The sequence below is a fragment of the Rhinolophus hipposideros genome, assembly GCF_964194185.1.
Source record: "Rhinolophus hipposideros genome assembly, chromosome: X".
Taxonomy (NCBI): domain Eukaryota; kingdom Metazoa; phylum Chordata; class Mammalia; order Chiroptera; family Rhinolophidae; genus Rhinolophus; species Rhinolophus hipposideros.
The window spans coordinates 1,787,769-1,811,887 of record NC_138046.1 but is presented as its reverse complement, the minus strand read 5'-3'; the positions used below and the strand labels follow the sequence as shown (position 1 = coordinate 1,811,887).

The following is a 24,119-nucleotide window of genomic DNA, read 5'->3' as shown; positions in this document are numbered from 1 at the left end:
AAAGAAAGGTACTGGAGGAGGGGAGTCTGACTAAAGCTTATTTGATGACCTGTCATTAGAACATGTCTCAGCCAGAAGTGAAAGACCCATGGAATCTCTCCAATGATGAATATTACTACCCCAAGCAGCAGGGTCTTCGAGGTACCTTTGGAGGCAATATCATCCAGGTAAAAGGAGCCTTTGTTTCCTGATGGGAACCACCGCATTGTTCTGATGGACGATGTGGGTGAGTCTTGCCGAGGCTGGAGGTGGTATTTAATTTGAACCCTTGTATTTCCTGTCTTAGCACTCAATTCCTGCTGTGGAATTACGGCAGCCCTTCTTTCCCACTCACATGGGGCCCATCAAACTGCGGCAGTTCCACCGCCCACCTCTGAAGAAGTACTCCTTTGGGGCACTGTCCCAGCCGGGTCCGCACTCAGTCCAGCCCTTGCTAAAGCACATCAAAAAGAAGGCTAAGGTATGATGGAATCCCAGTTAGGAAAAAAAAATCTATGAAAGACATTAAAGTATAAATTGGGAAATGAACCAGATATTAGATGATACTAGGAATTATTACTTTCTCAGCTGTGATAGAATGTTGTGGTTATTTAGGAGAATGTCCTTATTCTTAGATGCATGTGACAACACCTAAGGGCAAAGTGTCATGATGAGTGCAACTTTAAAAAACAGTTCAGCAAAATCTAGAGAGAGAGTTATAGATAAAACAAATATGGCAAAAATATAAACAGTTAAATCTAGGCTATGGGATGATAAATATTCATGTATTTGAAAATTTTTGCAATGACATTGAAAAAGACAAGGCAACGTAAAACTGTTTTTGGTGTCATTGTCTCAGAGTGAGCAACATCAGTGCGTACAGTTATTGTCCTGTCAGGAGCTGGACTGTATTCTCTTTGTTGTGAGCAGATGAGAGAACAAGAGAGACAAGCTTCAGGTGGTGGAGAGATGTTTTTTATGCGCACACCTCAGGACCTCACTGGCAAAGACGGAGATCTAATTCTAGCAGAATATAGTGAGGAAAATGGACCATTAATGATGCAGGTTGGCATGGCAACCAAGATTAAAAACTACTACAAGCGGGTGAGTCTCTGCTCCGAAAAATTTTTATTCATATAGCTGTAGTTAGATCTCCAGTGATTATCTGTCACTATGTATTTTGTGTCTTTTATATGAATTTCTTGGGAGAAAGGAGTGGTATCTTTTTTTGTAGTTAGTAATATTAGTAAAATGCCATGCTCATGGAATAGCTTGTGTAGGCTTATTGATTATATTCTGTGATAGTAACTAGTTCTACTGTTTTCCTTGTAGAAACCTGGGAAAGATCCTGGAGCCCCAGATTGTAAATATGGGGAAACTGTTTACTGCCATACATCTCCTTTCCTGGGCTCTCTCCATCCTGGCCAATTACTGCAGGTGAGGAATTCTTCCCTAAGGAAATTGACAGATGAGGTGCAAGTCAGCCCAGCAAGAGCCAATTCTACTTGATTGAGATACTATTCATACATCAGTTATGAGGAAGATCAATATAGTCCCCAGTTTGTTTTGGTCTTTTTTATTCAAAGTGGCTCCTAATTATTCAAAAGCTAAATTGAAAATTATTTTTTCAAAGTACACATTGACAAGAAGTCCAGAAATATGTGAGTGACATAGGGAAGTCAACCTGGATTGATAATTTACTTCATTTTGATTTGTGTGTGTAAAATTGGTATGTTTGGGTATATCAGTTGTTGTTTTGAGTATTGAACCACACCTGAACTGAGCAATCCCCAGCCATAGTTAAATGGTTTGTTTTCCCCTCTTTGTTCTGATGGGTGGAGAGAGGCCCTCTGGTAACCTAGCTTTTACATATTTCGTTAAGGACAACTATGGAGGTCCACAGATGATGTGAGGCAATCTCCCTAGCACTTTCCTCCCTTTGGGCCTCCATTTTATTTTTCTTAGCAATCTTAACCACTTTCCTGCTTTAATACCATTATTACTATTGTGCATTCTCCAAAAGCGTCTGCAAAGTCTTTTTTTTCCCTTATCCTTTCCGTCTATAGTCCTTTCCCACCACATCCTGAGTATTGTTTTTATACTATTCTTGGCATTCTTACCCTGTAAGTTTTTTTCTACATTTCACATTTAGAATTTTCTTTTCACATCCCTATGTTGAAGTTCCTTCTTCTTTCCACTTTTCTGATTTTCTGAGAAGTCTTTCCTTAGAATCACAGGCTCCTTGTGCAAGTTGATCCCTGTCTAGCTGCTACTTAAAACAAGCTGAAATGTCTCTGTCGTGTGTGTTTAATCTGTCTTCTCTGGCATGCTTTGTACTTCATTCGTTGTTTTTTATGAATTTGTTTAACAAATGTTTTGATCTCACCTGCATTATGTCAGGGTCTATGCTGATGTCTAGGGTAGCTAGTGTAGTAGTTGTTAATTTTTAAAGTGATTTTCTTGTGTAATCTTCATAGCAATCCTGTGAGGTGTAGGCATTTTAAGTATGTAGATGAGGAAAATTAATCTCAGAGATACTATCTGATGTCATACCATGAATAGCAGAGCAGCCAGTGTCAATTTGCATCCAAATCTTTTAGCTTCCCCACTGCTGACTCTTAAAGATAGCCAGTGGATAAAGAACGATCTGGGGCGGCCAGATGACTCAGTTGGTTAGAGCCGGAGCTCTGAACAAGGTTGCCGCTTCAATTCCCGCATGGGATGGTGGGCTGTGCCCCCCGCAACTAAAGATTGAAAACGGCAACTGGACTTGGAGCTGAGCTGCGCCCTCCACAACTGACTGAAGGACAATGACTTGGAGCTGATGGGCCCTGGAGAGACACACTGTTCCTCAATATTCCCCAATAAAACTTATATAAAAAAGATCTAATCCCATTTGCTATTCCATATTGGAATTTGTTTATATTGCTGGGTAGATCTTAGATGGCTTAATGGGCATGAAGAGCACATAAGCTCGATTTTCCTTTGTCGTTAGTCAACTGACTTTCCTAGGGCTTCTCTGTATATAAATTCTGTGTTTTCACTTTCGCTAGGCATTTGAGAACAATCTTTTTCGTGCCCCAATTTACCTTCATAAGATGCCAGAAACTGATTTCCTCATCATTCGGACAAGACAAGGATACTATATTCGGGAATTAGTGGATATCTTTGTGGTTGGCCAGCAGTGCCCCTTGTTTGAAGTTCCTGGGCCCAACTCCAAAAGGGCCAATACGCATATTCGAGACTTTCTCCAGGTAAGAATGAGAGGATAGGGAGGGAATCAGGAAGCACCTGAAAGGCTATGTGTATTTGGGGTTACATCAGGAAAGAGCAAAACACATAAGGGCTTAGCAGGGGAAGGCGCCCTGGTGAGGGCTTGCATCCTTTACTTACCACATGAAAGCACTTGGTTTGTCGGGCAGGTTTTTATTTACCGCCTCTTCTGGAAGAGTGCAGATCGGCCTCGGAGGATCCGAATGGAAGATATAAAAAAGGCCTTTCCTTCCCATTCAGAAAGCAGCATCCGGAAGAGGCTAAAGCTCTGCGCTGACTTCAAACGCACAGGTCAGCAGCACTTGGCGGCTGATTACTCGTCCTCTCTGCCTCTTTCCAAGGAAGGAATTGGGGCTTTCTTTCAGTCAAAGGATAAGAATGCAGTTAATAAACTAGAAATAGCAATTGACAGTCGTCGAAAGGAGGAGGTAGCAGATCATCTGTTGGGAGCTCGGATTGCTTTTTGATTTTGTCTGCCAGGAAATTCAGCATGATTGCCGGATGTCTTACGTGAGACGTGGGAAACCTAGTGGCTGGGCTTTTCTTGGCCAGGCAAGCTAACTGTGGCTAGGCCTGGTACCTTCTAGGACATTGCCTGGTTCAGCCTTGGTTTGCTGTCCCTGTTGTTGTCAATAAAGGGCCTTTGGAATTCAGTGCGAGTAATTCTCTGTTTTCTAGGGATGGACTCCAATTGGTGGGTGCTGAAGTCTGATTTTCGTTTACCAACTGAGGAGGAGATCAGAGCCATGGTGTCTCCGGAGCAGTGCTGTGCGTACTACAGCATGATAGCTGCGGAGCAGCGACTGAAGGTGAGCGGCTGCCTCCTAGGCATTGCCTGTACCTCTGAGTTTTTCCAGAGAGACCAGATGAACACTGTTCTCACTGGTTGAGAAATGATGGTTACTAGATTAGTACCAGTGATTTGCAAACTCCATTCTGTGTGCACCGGTTCTGGGGGAACTACAGTGTAGCTAAATACCAGTGGAAAACTTCATGAGGGTTTCGGGGCATATTGTTTTGCCTTGAACATGGTTGTTATCCATTTGGGTGGCAACTTTAATCTTTGCTTTATAAGACAGGTGTGGAAGCAGGGAAAGTACTTCTCAGTGGTTCTCCACAGCTTGCCAGGTGGGCAGAGATGATGGCAGTGCTGCATATGCTGTTTAGAGAAGCACAGCTCCTTCTCAGGATACAATAGGCAAGGTCTGGTTATGGTGGGATAGTGCACCTCTGCCCCACTGGGTTCACGAGCATCTCTGTTGAGCTTTCTAGGGGACTTAACCGCCCATGTATCAGCTGGTAAAGTCCTTGAAATGTGGTGATGCGTCTTCTGATACCTAAGGAGATAGAATGGTGAGAGATACATGGAGGACTTTACAGAATCCATTCTGTATGCAACTGTGCTTTGATATTCTCTACTTGCTGTTCAGTTAAACTTGTGCTTTGTGTTTTCCAATTCATTGATTGACGAATGGATGGATTTGTCCTCCTCCAGGATGCTGGCTATGGTGAGAAGTCCTTTTTTGCCCCAGAAGAAGAAAATGAGGAAGATTTCCAGATGAAGATTGACGATGAGGTAAGGTTTTTTTTTTTACTAACTTGTATTAGTGCATCCCATTTTTCCTTTCAAAAACAGCTTATATCGAGATGTGACTGACATAGAATAAACAACACATATTTAAAAGTGTACTTTTTGGCATGTTTCATGTATGTTTATACCTATAAAATTCTCATGATAAGATAATGAGTGTATCTCTTTTATCTGTCACTCCCAAGAGTTTCTTAGTGCCCCTTTGAAATCCCTTTCTTCTCTCCACTATCCCTGTTCTTTGACAACCACTGGTCTGATTTCTGTCACCATAGATTAGGTTGCATGCATTTTATAGAATTTTACATAAACGGAATCATATGGTATGTACTAGTTTCTTTTTCTCAATTGTGGCAAAATATGCATAATATAAAATTTACCATCTTAATCTTTAAGTTTACAGTTCAGTAGTGTTGAGTTCATTCACATTATTGTACAACCAATCTCCAAAACGCATCACCTTATAAAATGGAAGCTTCAGTAGCCATTAAACGATAATCCCTAGTCCTTCTTTGCCCAGCCCCTGGCAGCTGCCATTCTATTTTCTGTCTCAATGAATTTTACTACTCTAGGTACCTTACCTAAGTGGAATCAGACAGTATTTGTTTTTATGTGACTGGTTTATTTCCTGTAGCATAATATTCTCAAGACTCATCCATGTTGTAACACGTCAGAATTTCCTTTTTAAGGCTGAATAATATTCTATTGTATGGATAGACCACATTTTGCTTATTTATTCATCCATTGCTGGCCATCTGAGTTGCTTCCATCTTTTAGCTATTGTGAATAGTGCTGCTGTGAACATGAGTGTGCAAATACCTGTTCAAGACCCTGCTTTCAATTCTTTTATATAACTACCCAAAAGTGGGATTACTGGATCATATGGTAGTTCTAATTTTAGGTGTTTGAGGGACATCCTTACTGCTTTCCAAAGCAGCTGCACCATTTTACACTCCTGTTCATGGTATATGAGAGTTTAAGTGATTCCACACTCTTGCAAACCCTTGTTATTTATTGGTTTTTTGATAGTGGCCATCTTAATGGGTGTGAGGCGGTATCTCACTGGGGTTTTGATTTGCATTTCCCTGCTGATCAGTGTCATGGAGCATCGTTTCGTGACCTCGTTGGCCATTTGCATGTCTTTGAAGAAATGTCTATTCAAGTCCTTTGCCCATTTTTGAATTGGGTTATTTGTTTTTCGTGTTGAGTTGCAGTTTTTTAATATATTCTGGATATTAACCTCTTATTAGATGTCTGATATAGAAATATTTTCTCCCATTCCATAGGTTGCCTTTTCACTCAGTTGTGTCCTTTAAGGCAGAGACGTTTTTAATTTTGATGTACTCCAATTTATCTAATTTTACTTTCATTGCTTGTGCTTTTGGTTCTGTATCCAAGTAATCATTGCCAAATCCAGTGTCACGAAGCTTTCCCCTTATGTTTTCTTTTAAGAGTTTTATGTTTTCAGTTCTTATGTTTAAGTCTTTGATCAATTTTGTTAATTTTTATATATGGTGTATGACGAAGGTTCAACTTCGTTCTTTTAGGATATTCTGTTTTCCCAGTACCATCTGTTGAAAGTATGCATTCTTTCTTGTCTTTTCTCTTTAAATTTAGAATTATGTTGAAACTCATCTAGGTTGTGTGTGTTAATAGTTTGTTATTTTTTATTGCTGCATAGTGTCTCACAGTATGGATGTACCACAGTTTGTCTAACTAATAACCCATCAAAGGACATTTTGTTTGTTCTCGGTTTGGGGCTATTATGAATAAATCTGCTGTGAATATTCATGTGTAAATCTTTTTATGGACATCTGTTTTCTTTTTCTTGTGTAAATCCCTAAAAGTGGAATTGCTGTGTCATATTCTAATCCTGTGTTTAACTTTTGGAGGAACTGCCAGTGTTTTCTGCAGCTGCCGCACCACTTTCATTCCCACCAGCAGGAGATGAGGGCTGTAGTTCCTCCACATCCTTGTCAATGCTTGTTACTTTCCAGGTGTGAAGTGGTCTCACTGTGGCTTTCATTTGCATTTCCCTAATAGCTAAAGATGTTTAGCTTCTTTTCATGTGCTTATTGGTCATCCAGATACCTTCTTTGGTCAAGTGTTTGTTCATCTTTCGCCCATTTTTATTTTTAATTAGTTGCTGTTTTCTTATTATTGAGTTTTGAGAGTTCTGTATGTATTCTAGGTCTGAGTCCTTTATCAGGTGATTTGCAAAGATTTTTCTCCCAGTCAGTGGCTTGTCTTTTAATTTTCTTAACAATGGCTTTTGAAGAGCAAAACTGCAATTTATCAATCTTCTGTTGCTTGTGATTTTGGTGTTGTAAGAAATGTTTATCTAACTCAAGGTCACAAAGATTTTCTCATGTTTTCTTCTAAAAGGTTTATTGTTTCAGATCTTATGTTTAGATCTATTTTGACTTAATTTTTTATAGAGTGCACGCTATAGATTAAGGTTCTTTTTTTTGGCATATGAACGAATGTCTGGTTAGTCTAGCACCGTTTGTTAAAAAGTTGAATGATCTTTTAAAACAAAAAGTTGACCATATGAGTCTCTTGCCCAAAGACATCCTTTGGGTCCTTATTTCTTTTAGAAAGAGGTACTTAACATGATTTACAAGGATCTGTATGATTTGGGTCTTATATATAACTAACCTCTTCTCATCTCCTTTCATTGCCCATCTTGTACTCTAAGCTCCAAACACTAAAGTTCATTCGGTTCCTTAAATTTCTTTCTGTTGCCTTCCAGGATTTTGTAACTGCTATTCCCTCTGCCTAGAACATTTTCTCTGTATTTTTTTCTGACCTTCATCTGCAAGTTATATTCTCTTGGAAGCTTTCCCTGACTCTTGCCCTCACTTCCGCCCTTCATTCAGATAGGACCACCATCCTTCTCTTCTTTATGGACATGTAGCACTTATTACTTTCCTATCATGACAATGATCATGCAGTATTGAATTTGGTTGGTTGGTTGTCTCTTCCTCATAACAGGAGGTCTGTGAGAAAGTAATGCTGATCTGTGGTAGATACTCAATGAATGAGTGAATGAATGATTTGGTTGGTTGGTTGTCTCTTCCTCATAACAGGAGGTCTGTGAGAAAGTAATGCTGATCTGTGGTAGATACTCAATGAATGAATGAATGAGTGGAGTGAGTGAATGATTGTAAATGCGTTCAGGCAGAGCAAGTAAAGAAGCATCGTTGTACTATTCTTTTGAGGTCAGAGTAATAAATGAGTGAATGTCTAAGAATTCTAGAAGTTAAGTGTTCTGTTGAATGACCTTCAAGACTGAATCTTGAATAGAGAATTGGCCACTTTCTAGCTCATCGTGAATACTCTTGACTGATCCATGTGGACAAGCACATTCCCCTTGTCTTAATTCCGGATTGTTTTGTGGGGTCAGTGAACACTGTTTAGGGTCCCTGGAGAAGACAGGCCCTTCGGATCAAAAGAGTGGCAGAGGTAAATGGTATTTGGTTTAGTGCTGTTGGGGTTGGGGCCAGTGCTTTGTAAAACATGCTTCCTGTCTACTCAGTAGATTATATAAGTCATTCTAAAGAACCCATTTGAGAAATTGGACAATCAAATGCAGTCATCAGTGTAACTCACCTCTTTGAGCATCGTGAGGGTGGGGGCCACACTGCCTTTGACCACTCTCAGTTAAGCCCAAGGGATGGGGCGGGCTGAAGGGTGCCACTATGCACATATTTTTTCTTACACTGTCTGGGATCTTGACCTCTATTTAACGACATGATTTAAGTACCATAGGAAAGAAGAATAGCAAGCTAAGTACTGGGCGGCTCTATGTAACTGTTGATCATTGTAGACAGTTTAAGAAAGCATCAAATTGTACAGTATTGTAATTATTCCAACCTTCTGAGTATGCCTAGACATACGGCAAAGTTTCCCACAGCCCTTAGGATCTTTCTCTGTACCTCAGGTCCGCACCGCTCCTTGGAACACTACAAGGGCCTTCATTGCTGCCATGAAGGGCAAGTGTCTCCTGGAGGTGACTGGGGTGGCAGATCCCACTGGGTGTGGTGAAGGATTCTCTTATGTGAAGATTCCAAACAAACCAACACAGCAGAAGGTAAGACTGTCTGAATTTCTAGAAGGTGAAAATCAATTCTAGAGGAAATGGAGGTTAAGGAATGGAGATGAATGGGGCGGAGGGTCTGGAAAGCAGTGACGTTGACAGGAAGAACTTAGATACATACTCTAAGGAGTTGAACCTCATGGGATTCTTACCTGTTTTCTTTTGTTTCTGAGGTAGGATGATAAGGAGCCTCAGCCAGTGAAGAAGACAGTGACAGGAACAGATGCAGACCTCCGTCGCCTGTCTCTGAAAAACGCCAAGCAGCTTCTCCGTAAATTTGGCGTGCCTGAGGAAGAGGTCGGTGTGGAAGAGGAAAACTTAGGGGCTCCTCAGGGCTTTGTCTAAAGCGGGAAAAGCGGGGCAGCAGATGGAAGGAACTCTGAAGAATTTTGTGGTGTAGGTTTTACTGGACTAGACCTTGGGTACTTTTGCAGCAGTTAACTTTCCCAAAGCTTTCTGTGTAACCTGCTTTGGGTGATTTTTTTTCTTGTCTACCTCTGTAACCGTGTACCTTGGTTTGTTCTTTGAGTTCCTTGAATGGTTTGTGTGTATGTGTTTGTCTCTCTTGTAGATTAAAAAGTTGTCGCGCTGGGAAGTGATCGATGTGGTCCGTACGATGTCAACAGAACAAGCCCGCTCCGGAGAGGGGCCCATGAGTAAATTTGCCCGTGGATCCAGGTTTTCTGTAGCTGAGCATCAAGAGCGTTACAAAGAGGAATGTCAGCGCATCTTTGATCTACAGAACAAGTATGTTTTAGTGCTACAGGAAATCCAAGCTGGAAAAGCCGGGGGGAGGGCGTGTGCCAGACACTATTATAATGACTAGGAGATCACCTACTAATGAGGAGGTAGTCAGGTATCTGAGATTCCAGGGTGGTATCTGTTCATAAGATTGCTAGACTACCTGCTGGACTACCTTCAAAGCAACTTGTCAAAGGTTTTGAATGTCAAGAGGTGCTAAGATTGAGCTTTGGTTCTCTGACAACTTTTGTAGTCTTTTTTGGGCCTGGCAACCCAAAGAGAGTGGAGGTAGGAGATGGGTAGTGTTTTTTCTGAAGGCTTGCTGGTGAGAGGATGGTAATTGCCCTATTAAAAATGAGGACTGTGCTGATTTGTTTCTCAGGCTTTCTCGAGGAATCCTGACTATGAAATGCTGTACTAATTACATATTTCAAACTTGCTTTGTTGACTGAATATCTAGGAGCACTTTTTACAGCTTTTCTGTTGAGGGCCGCATGTCTTAGTGGATTTTGAGTATTCCTTTTTGAGGTTGATTTCCCAATTTCCTCCTCTTGCCTAAAACCGTATTTCTTAAGCTCTTTCTGCACTTTAATATTTTCCCTCATCTTAATCTAACATTGCTTTCTTTTTAGGGTTTTGTCATCAACTGAAGTCTTATCCACTGACACAGATAGCAGCTCAGCTGAAGACAGTGACTTTGAAGAAATGGGCAAGAATATCGAGAACATGTTGCAGAATAAGAAAACCAGCTCTCAGCTGTCACGTGAACGGGAGGAGCAGGAGCGGAAGGAACTACAGCGGATGCTACTGGGTGAGGGCAGTGGCTTCACAGACAGCCAGAGAAAAAAGAGAAGGACCAAAAAAGTGGAAATAACTTCAGACGAATAACTGAGGCAAAGCTGGAGGCAGACAAATAGGGGATGAGTGTAGAAAAGCCTGGAGATGAGGTAGAGATGAGATTACTGAAAATGGGGCTCTGGGTTTGTCTGTGAGCACAAATTGAAGGGATGCTGCCAATCTCCTGCTGCCTCTGTCTGTGCCAGGCCTGGCCAAACCAGGGCTTATCAGTGCTGTACGTCAAGTGAACTTGCATCCTAGACGGAAGCATTTTTAATACAGAATCTGTGGGTGAATTTGAGGGGTTGTGGTTTTTCTCCAACTCTCTGAAATCACATGTAGAATTCTGTGCAAATGTTCCTTTTCTGAGGAGAAGATCCATGCTTTCAGAAGATTCTCTGAGCAGTCTTAGGCCCTCCGAAGAGTTTCAAATAACCAACCAGAAATTGTAGAAGTTGCGGGTGGGGGTGATAAAGACCTGTGCTAGTTTGGGCTGTGAACATTGGGGATGAAGAGAGGAGAAAACCCAGGTGGACTTAGTATTTATTTTACTCTAGGCTTGCTAGAAACATGGTGGTGCCATTGATGAAAGTAGAAACGTCAAACAAAGAAACGGGTTTAAGAAGGGAAGGTGTAATGTGTGGGGTTTGAGGTCCCCATGACCCTTCCCAGAATGGATGTCAAACAGGCCATGGAAAACTTAGACACTGAGAGAGAGGATAAAGGCTGAAGACGAAGGTTTAAATGACCGTTCTCACTTGTAATAGTCTTCCCTTTGTTTCCTTCTCTCTGAAAAACTTCGTCTAGTTTTTTTGTCCTGACTACTGTGTGGTCCGGGACCAGCGGTATTTACACCACACGGGCATTTGTTATAATAGACATGCAGGGTCTCACCCTCACCCCACACCTACCGAAGGAGAAGCTGTAGTTTCATGAGATCCTCAGGTGATGGCTATTTATTCAAATTAAAGTTTGAGACACATACTCTAGGCCTGAGGATTCTGGACTTGTTTCTGTGGTGCCATTTTCCCCTTGGCTGCTTGGGTGCTTTTCTTTAATGTGCTCACCACTGCTCCCCGCTTGGATTTTCCTCTTGCACTGTTGCTCAGAGGAGTCCGTACAGGTTCTGCTCTTCTGTCCCTTGTAGCAAATACGCAGTTTTCTGAGATCCTTTCAGAACTTTTTGGACTTCTAAGAATGGGAATGTTGGCAGTGGTGAAATGAAAGCAGGAAAGGACAACTCGGTATATTTGGGGGGCTGGGGGAACTTGAATGCTTTCTGTAGAACCATAGTTTTGTGGCATGTTGAGCTTCAAGGTCTTCACTCAACCCCAAGGAAATGGCCATTGGGGTGGTAGGGCGAATGTATGGAAATTTTTTTCTGCCTTGCAGCCGCAGGCTCAGCAGCATCAGTAAACAATCACAGAGATGATGACACAGCTTCTGTGACTAGCCTTAACTCCTCTGCCACTGGCCGTTGTCTCAAGATTTATCGCACGTTTCGAGATGAAGAGGGGAAAGAGTATGTTCGCTGTGAGACGGTCCGAAAGCCAGCTGTCATAGACGCCTATGTGCGCATACGGACCACAAAAGATGAGGAGTTCATGTGAGTTGGGCTCCCCCCGTCTGTGATAAGGATGATAAGAATGGTGGGGAGTGGAGTGAGGGTGGCTACTTGAGTTACAGCGACAGGATTCCGCACAGGTGTCGCTGGAAGTCTGTTAATTGGGAACTGTCTTGCCTTTTAGATCTTTGGGTTAGAACAGCACCAAATTACGTACAAGGAGAATTCCAAATCTGATGCCAAACAAAGGCGGATTTTCAGTTCCACCTGAGTCCTCTGCATTTTGGCTGTTTGGTTGGCAGCACTCTTCGGGATCACTGTCATTCTGAGAGTGGTGCCACTCTGCAAATGAAAGGCTCACGAGTGGGGGAGATGGGAGTGGCCGGTAGCATTTCATTTCAGTATGGGTGGATTACTTGAGTTGAGAGGTGTTTAGCTCTTTGGACAGTGCTCTTGGTTTAGGTTTGCTTATGATCCTGTGATGTGTTTTTCCCCCTTGTTATCCAGTCGAAAATTTGCCCTTTTTGATGAACAGCATCGAGAAGAGATGCGAAAAGAACGGCGGAGGATTCAAGAGCAACTGAGGCGGCTTAAGCGGAACCAGGAAAAGGAGAAGCTTAAGGGTCCTCCTGAGAAAAAACCGAAAAAAATGAAGGAGCGCCCTGACCTAAAAGTAAGTGTAGTGTGGCGTGATGGTAACTACCAAAGCGAAGGTCCTCTTATCTTGTGGCATCCCCCCCCTTACTTGAAGTGAGCACGTTATCATGGAAAGCTAGTTCGAATTGATGGGACAGCTTGGGTGTCTTCAGCACTAGAATGACTGGTACCAACAGCACCAGACCTAACCTGGTGTTGCTGGGTGTCATTTCATACTTCATCCATTGGAAGTATTTTCTAGGAGTTGAGGTAGGGTTAGTGGCTCTTTTTTACATGTATGTTTATGTACCTATGTACATGTGTGTACATGCATACATACACATAAACGTCTTGTGTTAAAATTACGTGTATTAAAAGAAGCAGCAGAAGCAAACATGAAATACGGGTTGCTTTGCATAACTCAGGTAGGCTTTCAGAGGTTACTGTGCAGCGTAGCTGTAACGTGCACCATGAAAGGAAGTACCTGTGATGCAGTGGGAAGAGCCATGGGCTTGCAGACAGAAGATTGGGCTTCAGGACTGGTTTGCCGTTTAATAGCTCTGTGACCTTAACTTCTCCAAACCTGTTTCTAGAAAAACATACCTGTCTTAATGTTGTATAGTGCATAGGGAGCATTTTGTAAACTATGAAAGTCCCAGCAGATACAAACTGTTGTTGACATGTACTGTGGTCATTACAGTATTTTAATGTCCCTTCTTGTATATGACCTTACCTTATATGTAAACATGTACAGTACTGACCCCATTATGCAGGTGGAACTGGGGTCAGTTGTAAACTGAGATGGAGACTTGGTATGAGCCTTTTCCTTGGGGCTGGGAATATGTCCGTGTTGCCGAATGCAGCCATGGGCTTCCAACGTCCTTTCTGCTGCATATTTAATATTTTCATAGTTTACTACTAAAACTGGTCATGGAAATCCTCTCCCTTTTCTTTCTTACTTGATTTTTTAAAAAAAATATTCAGTGTCTGGATTTTCTTGAATGTGTCATTTTCACTTTTGTCCAGTGGCTTCTGGTTGAAAGGTGTATAACAGTTCTTTGAGAACAGAAGTTCCGAGCCTGCCTTTGTTTCTCTCCTGCCTTGTATGTATTTCTTCACGCTACCATCGTGCAGCCTGCTTACTGCTGACATATTGATACTTTTCCTTTTGCAGCTCAAATGTGGGGCTTGTGGTGCCATTGGACACATGAGGACAAACAAATTCTGTCCCCTGTATTATCAGACAAATGCTCCACCTTCCAATCCTGTTGCCATGACAGAGGAACAGGAGGAGGAGTTGGAAAAGACAGTCATTCATAATGATAATGAAGAACTTATCAAGGTTGAAGGGACCAAGATTGTGTTGGGCAAACAGCTCATTGAGAGGTAAGGGGTAGCAGGCAGGAAGTGCTGTGGGAGCTCTGGTGGAGGTTGGTGATACTGATGGCTGGCACTGTTGGATGTGATGTGTTCTCTGACGTGGAACTGAGGGCAGAGGAACTTGGATGGATTGTCCTCGGTAATTGTTGCCAATAATGAAAATTACAGGCTTGCCCTTGGGCATGCTACCTGGCTTTTCTAAATAAGTTTCCTTATTTGCCATATAAAACTGCCCTTACCAGGTGGTTCTGAAGGTAAAACTGAGAGACTACATAAAGCACAGTACCTGGCGTATAGTAGACGTTCTTCCTGTTCTATGTCAGGCACTTGTAAGATTTCGAAGGTCCCTAATCTTAGAATGTTCTAGTAATGGACCATCCAGAAGGAGTAAGAGACATAAACTATGCCTCTGCCTACCTGTCTCTTGCCCTCAGATAATATAATAGGTGATCAAATGGAGAGGTTTTTAAATTAAACAAAAAATTTCCCTAACTTTTTAGTTGGAAAATTGCAAGCCTACAGAAGTCATAAGCCTACAGAAAAGTCAAAAGAATACTATTTCTCTCCGTTTATCAGCTGTTAACATTTGTCACATTTGTTTCATCCTTACTATCTAAAACTTTTCCTTTGCTGAACTGTTTGGAAGTAAGTTGCAGGCATCATGACATTTCACTTATAAATGCTTTAGCATAAGGACATAAAAACATGATACTATTATTACACCTAAGAAAAGAAGCATTAATTCAGTAGTATCTAATATTCAGTCCTTATTCATGTATCCTTAGTTGTCTCAGTGTCCTTCGTTGCCTCTCCCCAAATTTAGGCTCTAATCCCAGTTCAAACAGTAAGTGTTTTTGAGTCTCTCTTAAGCTAGACTGTCCTCCCCGCCTTTTTTTGTTTTCCATAACATTGAATTTTTTGAAGAGTCCAGGCCAATTGTCTCATAAAATACCCCACGTTCTGCATTTGTCTGGTTGTTTTCTCGTTGATTGTATTCAGCTTACATGTCTTTGGCAAGATCACTACATAGGTGATACTATGTACTTAATATGCCACATCAGCAAGCGCATAATGTCAGGTTTGGTTACTATTTTAATCATCTTGTTAAAGTGATGATCCCCAGATGCCTCTTTAATAAGGGTATGTTTTTCCCTTTGGAATTAATGTGTGGGTGAACGTCTTGTTCCCTAACAGTCATTCTCTCAATAGTTTTAGCATCCCTTGATGATCATTGCCTAACTCAGTTATACACTGGGGGTTACGAACAATGTTTTTGTGTTCCCCCTAATTCTAGCGTCCTTTCTACGTTAACTGGCATTCTGTAAAGAAGAGCTTCCTTCCCTTTCTGAGTACCAGTATGGATTCTGCAATCTTTCCTTTGTAAACTTAGTGTAATTCATTAACCTCATTATTAATCTTGACACCCATATTGTCCCAGATTTGACCGCTTCAGGCCAGATCTTGTATCCTTTTGCAGTAACTCTATAAATCTTTGAGAATCGCTTTGCTTTCTGGTACAAGATGTTCTGGGCTCTTCTTAAAATTTTCCTGTCCCAGACCTAGAATCAGCCATTTCTCCAAAGGAGCCCTGGTTCCATTTACTGGGGCGTGGTATTTAGAAACCAAGATCTAGACGTTAGGCGTGCTCGTTGCCACTGGTCATTGCTTTTAGGCTGTTAGTGCACAAAACTGGGAAATATACATGTATTGTAAATCACAACTTCATAGCGATACCTCCAATTCAAATTGTATCTACAGCTTCTTCCATATCTACCCCCATTTTATATTAGCATATGTTCTCTGGTTCCCAGCATCAGTATATTGATTCATTTGTTCTGTTCTATGATACATACAAAAAAAGTTTGAGAATTACAATACCAATACCACCACCAACAACAAACCTATAGAGTCCGTGTGTTCGCTAGCTTGTTCTTGGATCATATGCCACTGAAGTTGTATGTTCAGGGTATTATATTCAAAATACACTTGAATTCTTTTTTGTGTATAATTTTTAATTTGATCCATACACAGTTCTATTCATTTGTTTCTGTTTCTTTTAAGTTCTTGGTTCTTTTTCTGTCCTTGTTGATTTAATTTATCAATATCTGTGATAGTCATGTTTTGAAGCACATTAGAAAAGGAACATGTAATATCTCGATCCCATACAATGGGAGGGAAGAAGGTGGATGGGCTTTTAATGATTGAGGGAAACTCAAACTAGTTTTTCTTTTCAAACCAGTTTGATTTCTTCCTTGTTTCCATTCTGAAGAAGTTGTTTCCTAGCCCTTTAGCCTTAAGAGAATGTTGGAGCTAGAAGGATACTTGAAATTCCTTTAGCCTAGTTCCTTTATCTTCCAAATAGGAAACTGAGGTGAAGTTTTGGCTTGTCTAGCTTTTTATTAATTTGGAGATCCTATGAGGCCTTGCCTGATTTGAGCCTTAAAAGGTGGATGTCTGGCCTTCGGTTTGGCTTTTTCTTCCCCAGGCTCATGCTCAGGTTCTTTGGACTTTTTCACTGTAGTTGCTTTTTTTCTGGGGACTAGAAATAGGAACTGCACACTATGAAACTGTTATTGTTGCAGTGCAGATGAGGTTCGCAGAAAATCTCTGGTTCTCAAGTTCCCGAAACAGCAACTTCCTCCCAAGAAGAAACGGCGAGTTGGCACCACTGTTCACTGTGACTATTTGAATGTGAGTATTTGCGTTGCTCCTTTCTAACCAGATGGGCTTTTCATTGATTCCCTCAGCCCTCTAAGCCCCGGATGCCTCTGACACAGTCCTAGATTCTCCCTTTGGCCTGTCCCCAAAAAGTATGTGTACTGTTCATTACAAGATTTCCAAATCAAATATATGGTGATGGAAGGAGAACTGACTCTGGGTGGTGAACACACAATGGGATTTATAGACGATGTAATACAGAATTGTACACCTGAAATCTATGTAAATTTACTAACAATTGTCACCCCAATAAAATTAATTAAAAAAAAAAAAAGATTTCCAAAATAGGTTTGTCTAGCTTGAAAATACTGGGTGTTTTTTGTTTGTTTGTTTGTTTGTTTGTTTGTTTTGTGTGTGTGTGTGTGTGTGGTTTGAATCTATAAAGAATTCTGGTTTCCTTGTTTCTCCTTAAGAGACCTCATAAGTCCATCCACCGGCGCCGGACAGACCCCATGGTGACATTGTCATCCATCTTGGAGTCTATCATCAATGACATGAGAGACCTTCCAAATGTGAGTTCATCACATTAATATCTACAGTAGGGGATAGGAAGGCTCTTTGTTCTGTCTGTGATTTCAGATAGAGGGCAGTATAGTCCTAGGTACCTGGAACCCCTACTTTCTTTGGGATGTAGTTTTTTGGTTGTTTTGTTTTGTTTTTGTTTCTGTTTTTGTTTAGCAGTTTAGTAGAGGAAACAGACCTGCTCCATCTAGAAAGATTCCTTTGAGAGTTGATGGGCAGGTAGACCGGTAAGATGTGAGAGTCTTCAGGACCTGGCTCTGACAAGTGTTCTTTGCTCATGCGTGGTGCTGACTCTTGTTTGCACAGACATACCCATTCCACACTCCAGTCAATGCAAAGGTCGTAAAGGACTACTACAAAATCATCACTCGACCAATGGACTTACAAACTCTCCGTGAAAATGTGCGTAAACGCCTGTACCCATCTCGGGAAGAGTTCAGAGAGCATTTGGAGCTCATTGTGAAGAACAGTGCAACCTACAACGGTGAGAATTATCTGTTCTTTGACTGCAGAGGGCACTTTGCACATCCTTATGTATCCCTTACTAGTCATAAACTCAGACTAGACTGGACTGAATGAAAGGACCCACAATGGATTAGTGTATTTTGGGGTTATGAAAATCAGGTGTAGTGTACGTTTTAGTAATTTAATACACACTTAACCCTTGAACTGCGGGGGTCCGTTTATGTGCAGAGTTGTCAGTTGACCCTCACAGTTCAAACCCATGTTGTTCAAGGTCAACTGGTGGTTGGGAATCCAAGGGTGCAGAGGGCTGCGGTAAGTTATACTCAGATCTTCACCTCCAGGGGTAGTCAGCGCCCCTGAACTTGGCATTGTTCAAGGATCAACTGTGTATTGCTTCTTTTTATTTCCACTTTTAATGTATCCTCTGGAAAATTGGGAGTCTGTTGAAATGAAACAGTTGTATGCAGAGTAGTGGGAGGAAGAAGTAGGCCTAGGAAAACAGACGGGAGAGACGTTCAGTGTGAACGTATGTGCCAGTGACTGTATTTGCTGTGTGCGAATCTGATTTGGTCTATAAACCTGTTATAGAGGATGTCATATTTTGCTTAGAAAGCTGGAAAGGCAAAGAGGAAGAAATCTTTGTTAAGTCTTTAAAGGGGGAAAACAGTGCAGTTTCTGCATGTAGGGGTCACATTTTTCTGTTTTCCACCTGTGTCCTTGAGCACACATTCATATGTAAGTGTAGGGATTCAGAGTACAGACAGGGTATGAGTCATGGCTCTGCCATTTATTAATTGAGTTACCTTAGACAAGTTATTTAAGCTCTCATAGCTTCCTCATCTGTAAACATGGGACAACAGTAATACCTGGATTTGAAGACCTTTCACAAGCAGGTCCGACCCAGTGGATCTCCAGTGACTGGCTCCCATACTCACGATACACTCCTGCCATACTCAACAGTATATCTCACTAAATGTGCTATGCCATTTCTTCATTCCTTTGCACAGTCTTTGTCCTTTGTCTGGAATGCCCTTTCTTCCCTTTCAGTGGTGAATTTCCATTCATATTTCCAGACCAATTCATATCATCTCTTCATGAAGACTTATTCAGATTGCCCAAAATATCAATTATTTTATCTTCTGTGCCCTCCTAGCTCAATCAAATCAAATTTTATAGCTCTTACTGTGTCATATATAATTATTTATATGTCTGATTCTCCCACCACTTTGTGACCTCCCAGAGACTATCTTACTCATGTTTGTATTCCCATGGCCTAGCAGAGTGCCACATACATACAAGGGAAGAATAAATTTGTTAGGCCCAACTGTCATTCAAGTTGCAAGGATCAAGACTTAAAACAAAAATCAGATTGGAAGGGGAATGGGAAGGTAAGAGTTGACTTTGAAAATACAAACTTTGAGATACCTATGGTTCATTTAGGTGGAGAGGTTAGTAAAAAAATAGAAATTTGAAAGTTCTAACTTTCTCACAACCTTACATATATGGGAGATACCAAAAAAAATACACATTTTAAGCGATGTTAACACTGTGGTCAACGTTGCTCAAGCAGTTCGCCATCATCAGAAGTGTCTGGACGCTGATGGTACCCACTTTGAGCACCTCTTGTCATTGCAGAAGTCAAACGTGACTTGTATTCACCTTTTGTTAATGGTATATATTAATACAGTTTTTTCCTTTCTTAAAATCTGTATACATTTTTTTGGCATCCTCTGTATATCGTGCATTAGTGTTAACTACAGTCATGTTGTACATTACATCCCTAATACTTAGTTAAAACTGGAAGTTTGTAACTTGTGACCACTTTCCTCCATTTCCCCTTCTCCCCACTCCCAACTCTGGTAACCACAAATCTGATTTTCTATGAGTTTGGGGTGTTTTCTTTTTGTTTCGGGGGATTTTTAGTTTCCATATGTAAATGAGATCCTACAGTATTTATCTTTGTTGTTGAACGTCTTTGCACGTGCTTAGAAATATCTTTCTTGAACTTTGGTGTATTTGGCACTATTGACCACTTTTTCCTTTGATACTCTCTTCTCTCTTTTTCAGGAATACTTTATTTAATCTCTTTTTAGCTTTTTCACTCTGGTGACTTAAGCTACCATAGATCCACTGATATTACTATCTCCAGCCAGTATCTCTGTACTCATGTGGCCCCTTACCTGCCACACATAACCCATTCTTCCGTGCCCTACCGGAAACTCTTATCTGATTGCCTTATTCACATTGATGATATTCCCATCCCTGTAGTTGTGCAGCCTAGAAACGGTGGTCATCTTTGATGCCACCCACTCTCCCCCACACTCATAGATCAGTAAGTCCCATGATTGTACCTCAGTCTGCTGGAACGCAGCCCTCCCATTCAGTCTCCATTGCTACTGGCTTGTCATCTCTTGTTTGACCTCTTGCAGTAGCTTCTAAACTTTTCCTCTGCTTCTTGCCTTAATTCTTCACACACTGTTGACTGAGTATTTTCTTCTAAAACACAGACTTAAAAAATTATTCTCCAGCTTAAATCTTCAATGGCTTTCTGTCACCTATGAGACCTTTGTAATGTGGCCCCTCCTCCCTTCCCAAGTTCCATTTCCTCCTTCTCCTCTACACATACCTATTTTCCAGTTGTATGAAACCACTTGCAGTTCCTCTTCTGAAAAGTGATGCTTCATGAATTTTCTTACCTCTGTGTCTTTGCACTTTTTCTTTCCTCTGGAATATCTTTCTGCTGTATCGTCTACCTGATGAACTTCTACTCTTTGTTAATGAAACTGCTCAAATGTCAGTCACAACAAGCATTTCCTGTTCCTCCCCAGTATGCAGATGTAATTGTTGTAAAACAACTTACAACGTATTTCATACACAACCCCTCCATATTTTATAGCAAGTAGTGTATTCCTTTACTCACACTGATACTCAGTTTTTTTAAACTTTCTTAAGGAAGTTGTCAGGCATATTCAGTAGTGGGGAGGGGAGTAAATAATCCTCAGTGTGTTTATTCGTCCAGTTCAACAATTGCTGATGTTGATTATTGTTTAGTCTGTTATTTCCAGGTATCGTATCATTTCATCCACAGATACTTCAAGCACTTATACTCGGTCTTACAGTGATTTAGTTTCATGTCATTCTCTTGACTAAACCAAGCACTAAGGTGGGAACTGTGTCTTATTTTTCCGTTAGTGTCATCATTGAACACATGACAGTCAGTCATTGAAGACTGAATGACTAAACACATGAATGCTAAATGAGAATAGAGCTGAGGTTTAAGCTCTGGGGAATACTTACACGAAAGAATCTAAAGAAGAAGATAATCAACTAATATTAAAAGGAAGTAGTCTGAATTACTGTCTAGATGAAAAAGTTGTAACTATCCCGATGAGCTTAAATTAGAGCAGCCATAAGCAGGGAGTGTAGGAAGTAGTTCGAGGATTTTCTGAAGCTCTTGTTACTGATTTAAGGCAAACTCAAGTAATAGTCTGAGATAAGATAGAGATTGTTTTATGAGAAAGGCTTTGGATTAGCCATGTATTGGGAGGACATCACAAATCATACAAACAAAAGTTGCAGTCATAAATTCTATATCCTGAGTATGGAAAGATTATAAGTAATGCATTGCTCTCCTTAAACAAATTGTCATTCCTCATCCATACTATCATTTGCAGGGTATAAAGGCAGAGTGTTAACAGCAGTACTGTGTGTGGATATACACAAATAAGGGAGAGTTAAAATTATTCATCCGTATTGTGTGTCTGCTATGTCTTAGGCACCAAAAGATGGAGATAAGACTGATATACCTGTCCAACCCAGCAGCTGGGCTGGAGCCTGGCACATGTTCAGTGCTTAAGTAAATGTGTTAGAAGTCTAGAGAAGTGTTGGCAGCCTTGCTTCCCATTTGTAACAGTCCCATCTCTTATTCTCTAATTTAGGGCCAAAGCACTCACTGACCCAGATCTCTCAATCCATGCTGGATCTCTGTGATGAGAAACTCAAAGAGGTAAGACATTGAAAACGAGACAACAGCAGGGGAATTTGAAGGTGGAGGTAGCAGGATGGAGAAAGTAGGGATCATAACAGAAGGAAGAGTAGAGAAATGTGGGAGTAGCAGATCTTTAGTATGTTAGAGTCTGGAAGGGACCTTAGAAATCATATAGTCCAATTCCTTCCTTCTGTAAACGGAAAAACTGAGGTCCATAGAAGAAAATGACTTGTCTTGGGCATCATGATTGTTAAATAGTAGAGCTGGGATTAAAGTCTAGAATCCACACAACTCTTTAGAAAAAAGGGCAAAGGAAACTGACTTTCCAGGGAGTCACCTGGAGCTCAGAGACTGTGTTTTGACAGGGCGTAATTTTAATTTTTAAAAGATAATCTGTATTCCATCTTTTTACTGAAGAAAATATGGTACCTTACAAGCTTACACAAATGCAAGTGCAATAACAATGTTAATGTTGAAGTGGACACTTCATAAAAGAGGATAGTCAAATGGCCAGAAAACATGGAAAGGTTCTCAACCTGATTGATCATTAGGGAAATGCAAATTGAAACCACAATTAGATACCACTACATACCCACCAAAAGGCTAACATTTAAAAAGACAAGAAAAAGATTGCCAATACTAAGTGAGTGTTGGTGAGGATATGGAGCAATTAGAATACAAGCCTTTTCCTAGTATGGTCTGAAATGAATTTATTGGGTAAGATTTCCTTTCACAAAAGTCATTAATCAGCAGTGATATGTTCAGTGTTTCCAACAATAGTTTTACAACAAAAACAGTGTGATATTAAAACTAAACTTGGTGAAAGTGTTTTTGTTATGGAAGCTAAGGTTTGGCTGCCCAGGGATGTATATTTTTGGTGATCTACAAGAATAAAATGTAGAATACCTACAGGAATGATTGGATAAAGAAGATTTGGTGGGGGGGTGGGGGGGTGGAAGATGAGGGTAAGGGGGATCAAATATATGGTGATGGAAGGAGAACTGATTCTGGGTGGTGAACACACAATGGGATTTATGGATGATGTGGTACAGAATTGTACACATGAAATCTATATAATTTTACTAACAAATGTCACCCCAATAAATTATACAACAACAACAAACAAACAAAAGATTTGGTATATATACACAATGGAATACTATTCTGCCATAAGAAAAGATGAAATCCTGCCATTTGCAACAACATGGATGGAACTTGAGATTATTATGCTAAGCGAAATAAGTCAGAAAAAGTCAAGAACCACATGACTTCACTGCTATGTGGGATATAAAACTGCAAGCAACAACGGAACAAGACAAACAAATGAAGAATCAAAAACTCATAGACACAGACAATAGTTTAGTAGTTACCAAAGGGTAATGGGGGAGGAGGGAGAGAAGAAGAAAAAGGAGGTCACATAAATGGTGATGGAAGGAGAACTGACTAGGTGGTAAACACACAATGTGATATAAATGAATGTATTACAGAATTGTACGCTTGAGACCTATGTAATTTTACTAACCATTGTCACCCCAATCAATTTGAATTGAAAAACAAAAAAGGAATACTTATAGGAGTGGTTGGTATATCCCTTTTACCGGAATGTCATTTATCTGGACATTTTGCTTCGAACAAACTGAACAGTCGACAGTTAGACCTTTTGAGGCCAGGGCAGTAGACAGCTGAACCTTAAATTATCCTTCATTTTCTATGGTGATCGCACCTCAGGGAAACCGCTGCCTTTCTTTTGTTTTGTTTCACATCAGAAAGAAGACAAACTGGCTCGTTTAGAGAAAGCTATCAACCCCTTGCTGGATGATGATGACCAAGTGGCATTTTCTTTCATTCTGGACAATATTGTCACCCAGAAAATGATGGCAGTTCCAGATGTAAGTGATCTCTGTGCTACATATTGTGAAACTCGTATAGGGAAAAAAGGAAAGGACCATAGGGTGTGCATTTGTGTGTATGTCAGGGAGTCTGGAGGGTGGTGGTTGTCGATTCAAACTGATACATAATTTTGAAAACTGACTTTTTTAAAATTAAAGTTGATAAAAACCAACTTTTTTGCTGTATGAGTGCATTATCATTGAAATCAAAGAGGCTGGAATCTGTGGACATAGAGAGGTTCTTTCTTCTTGTTGTTTACATTCAGTGTTTGAACACTCCTGAACGACTCTGAAGAGAAATTAGTATGCCAGCTAATGGGGAGCTTTTGGTCTAGCGGTGCTTCTTGGCAAATGACACTTTGATAATTACTCAGTGTTTGTTGTCTTTTGTTTCATTTTTTTGTCTTTGGTAACTGTATGACAGGACTACCATGTTGATT

The 24,119-nt window shown here is 40.7% G+C and overlaps 1 protein-coding gene across 9 annotated transcripts in view; it reads left to right on the top strand.

The window, feature by feature from the left end:
- The window catches only part of TAF1 (TATA-box binding protein associated factor 1), an 89,897-nt gene that overhangs the window by 9,627 nt on the left and 56,151 nt on the right, over positions 1 to 24,119 (top strand). For all 9 annotated transcript variants that reach the window (XM_081041704.1, XM_081041701.1, XM_081041698.1 and 6 more), the window contains exons 11-30: positions 60 to 167; positions 287 to 460; positions 910 to 1,083; positions 1,312 to 1,416; positions 3,033 to 3,233; positions 3,402 to 3,543; positions 3,931 to 4,061; positions 4,748 to 4,828; positions 8,784 to 8,933; positions 9,117 to 9,236; positions 9,511 to 9,686; positions 10,313 to 10,491; positions 11,910 to 12,123; positions 12,589 to 12,754; positions 13,892 to 14,103; positions 16,680 to 16,788; positions 17,229 to 17,327; positions 17,644 to 17,821; positions 21,741 to 21,808; positions 23,557 to 23,679. In XM_081041704.1, the coding sequence (XP_080897830.1) occupies positions 60 to 167; positions 287 to 460; positions 910 to 1,083; positions 1,312 to 1,416; positions 3,033 to 3,233; positions 3,402 to 3,543; positions 3,931 to 4,061; positions 4,748 to 4,828; positions 8,784 to 8,933; positions 9,117 to 9,236; positions 9,511 to 9,686; positions 10,313 to 10,491; positions 11,910 to 12,123; positions 12,589 to 12,754; positions 13,892 to 14,103; positions 16,680 to 16,788; positions 17,229 to 17,327; positions 17,644 to 17,821; positions 21,741 to 21,808; positions 23,557 to 23,679 (2,910 nt within the window). The remainder of the gene's footprint in view (positions 1 to 59; positions 168 to 286; positions 461 to 909; positions 1,084 to 1,311; positions 1,417 to 3,032; positions 3,234 to 3,401; positions 3,544 to 3,930; positions 4,062 to 4,747; positions 4,829 to 8,783; positions 8,934 to 9,116; positions 9,237 to 9,510; positions 9,687 to 10,312; positions 10,492 to 11,909; positions 12,124 to 12,588; positions 12,755 to 13,891; positions 14,104 to 16,679; positions 16,789 to 17,228; positions 17,328 to 17,643; positions 17,822 to 21,740; positions 21,809 to 23,556; positions 23,680 to 24,119) is intronic.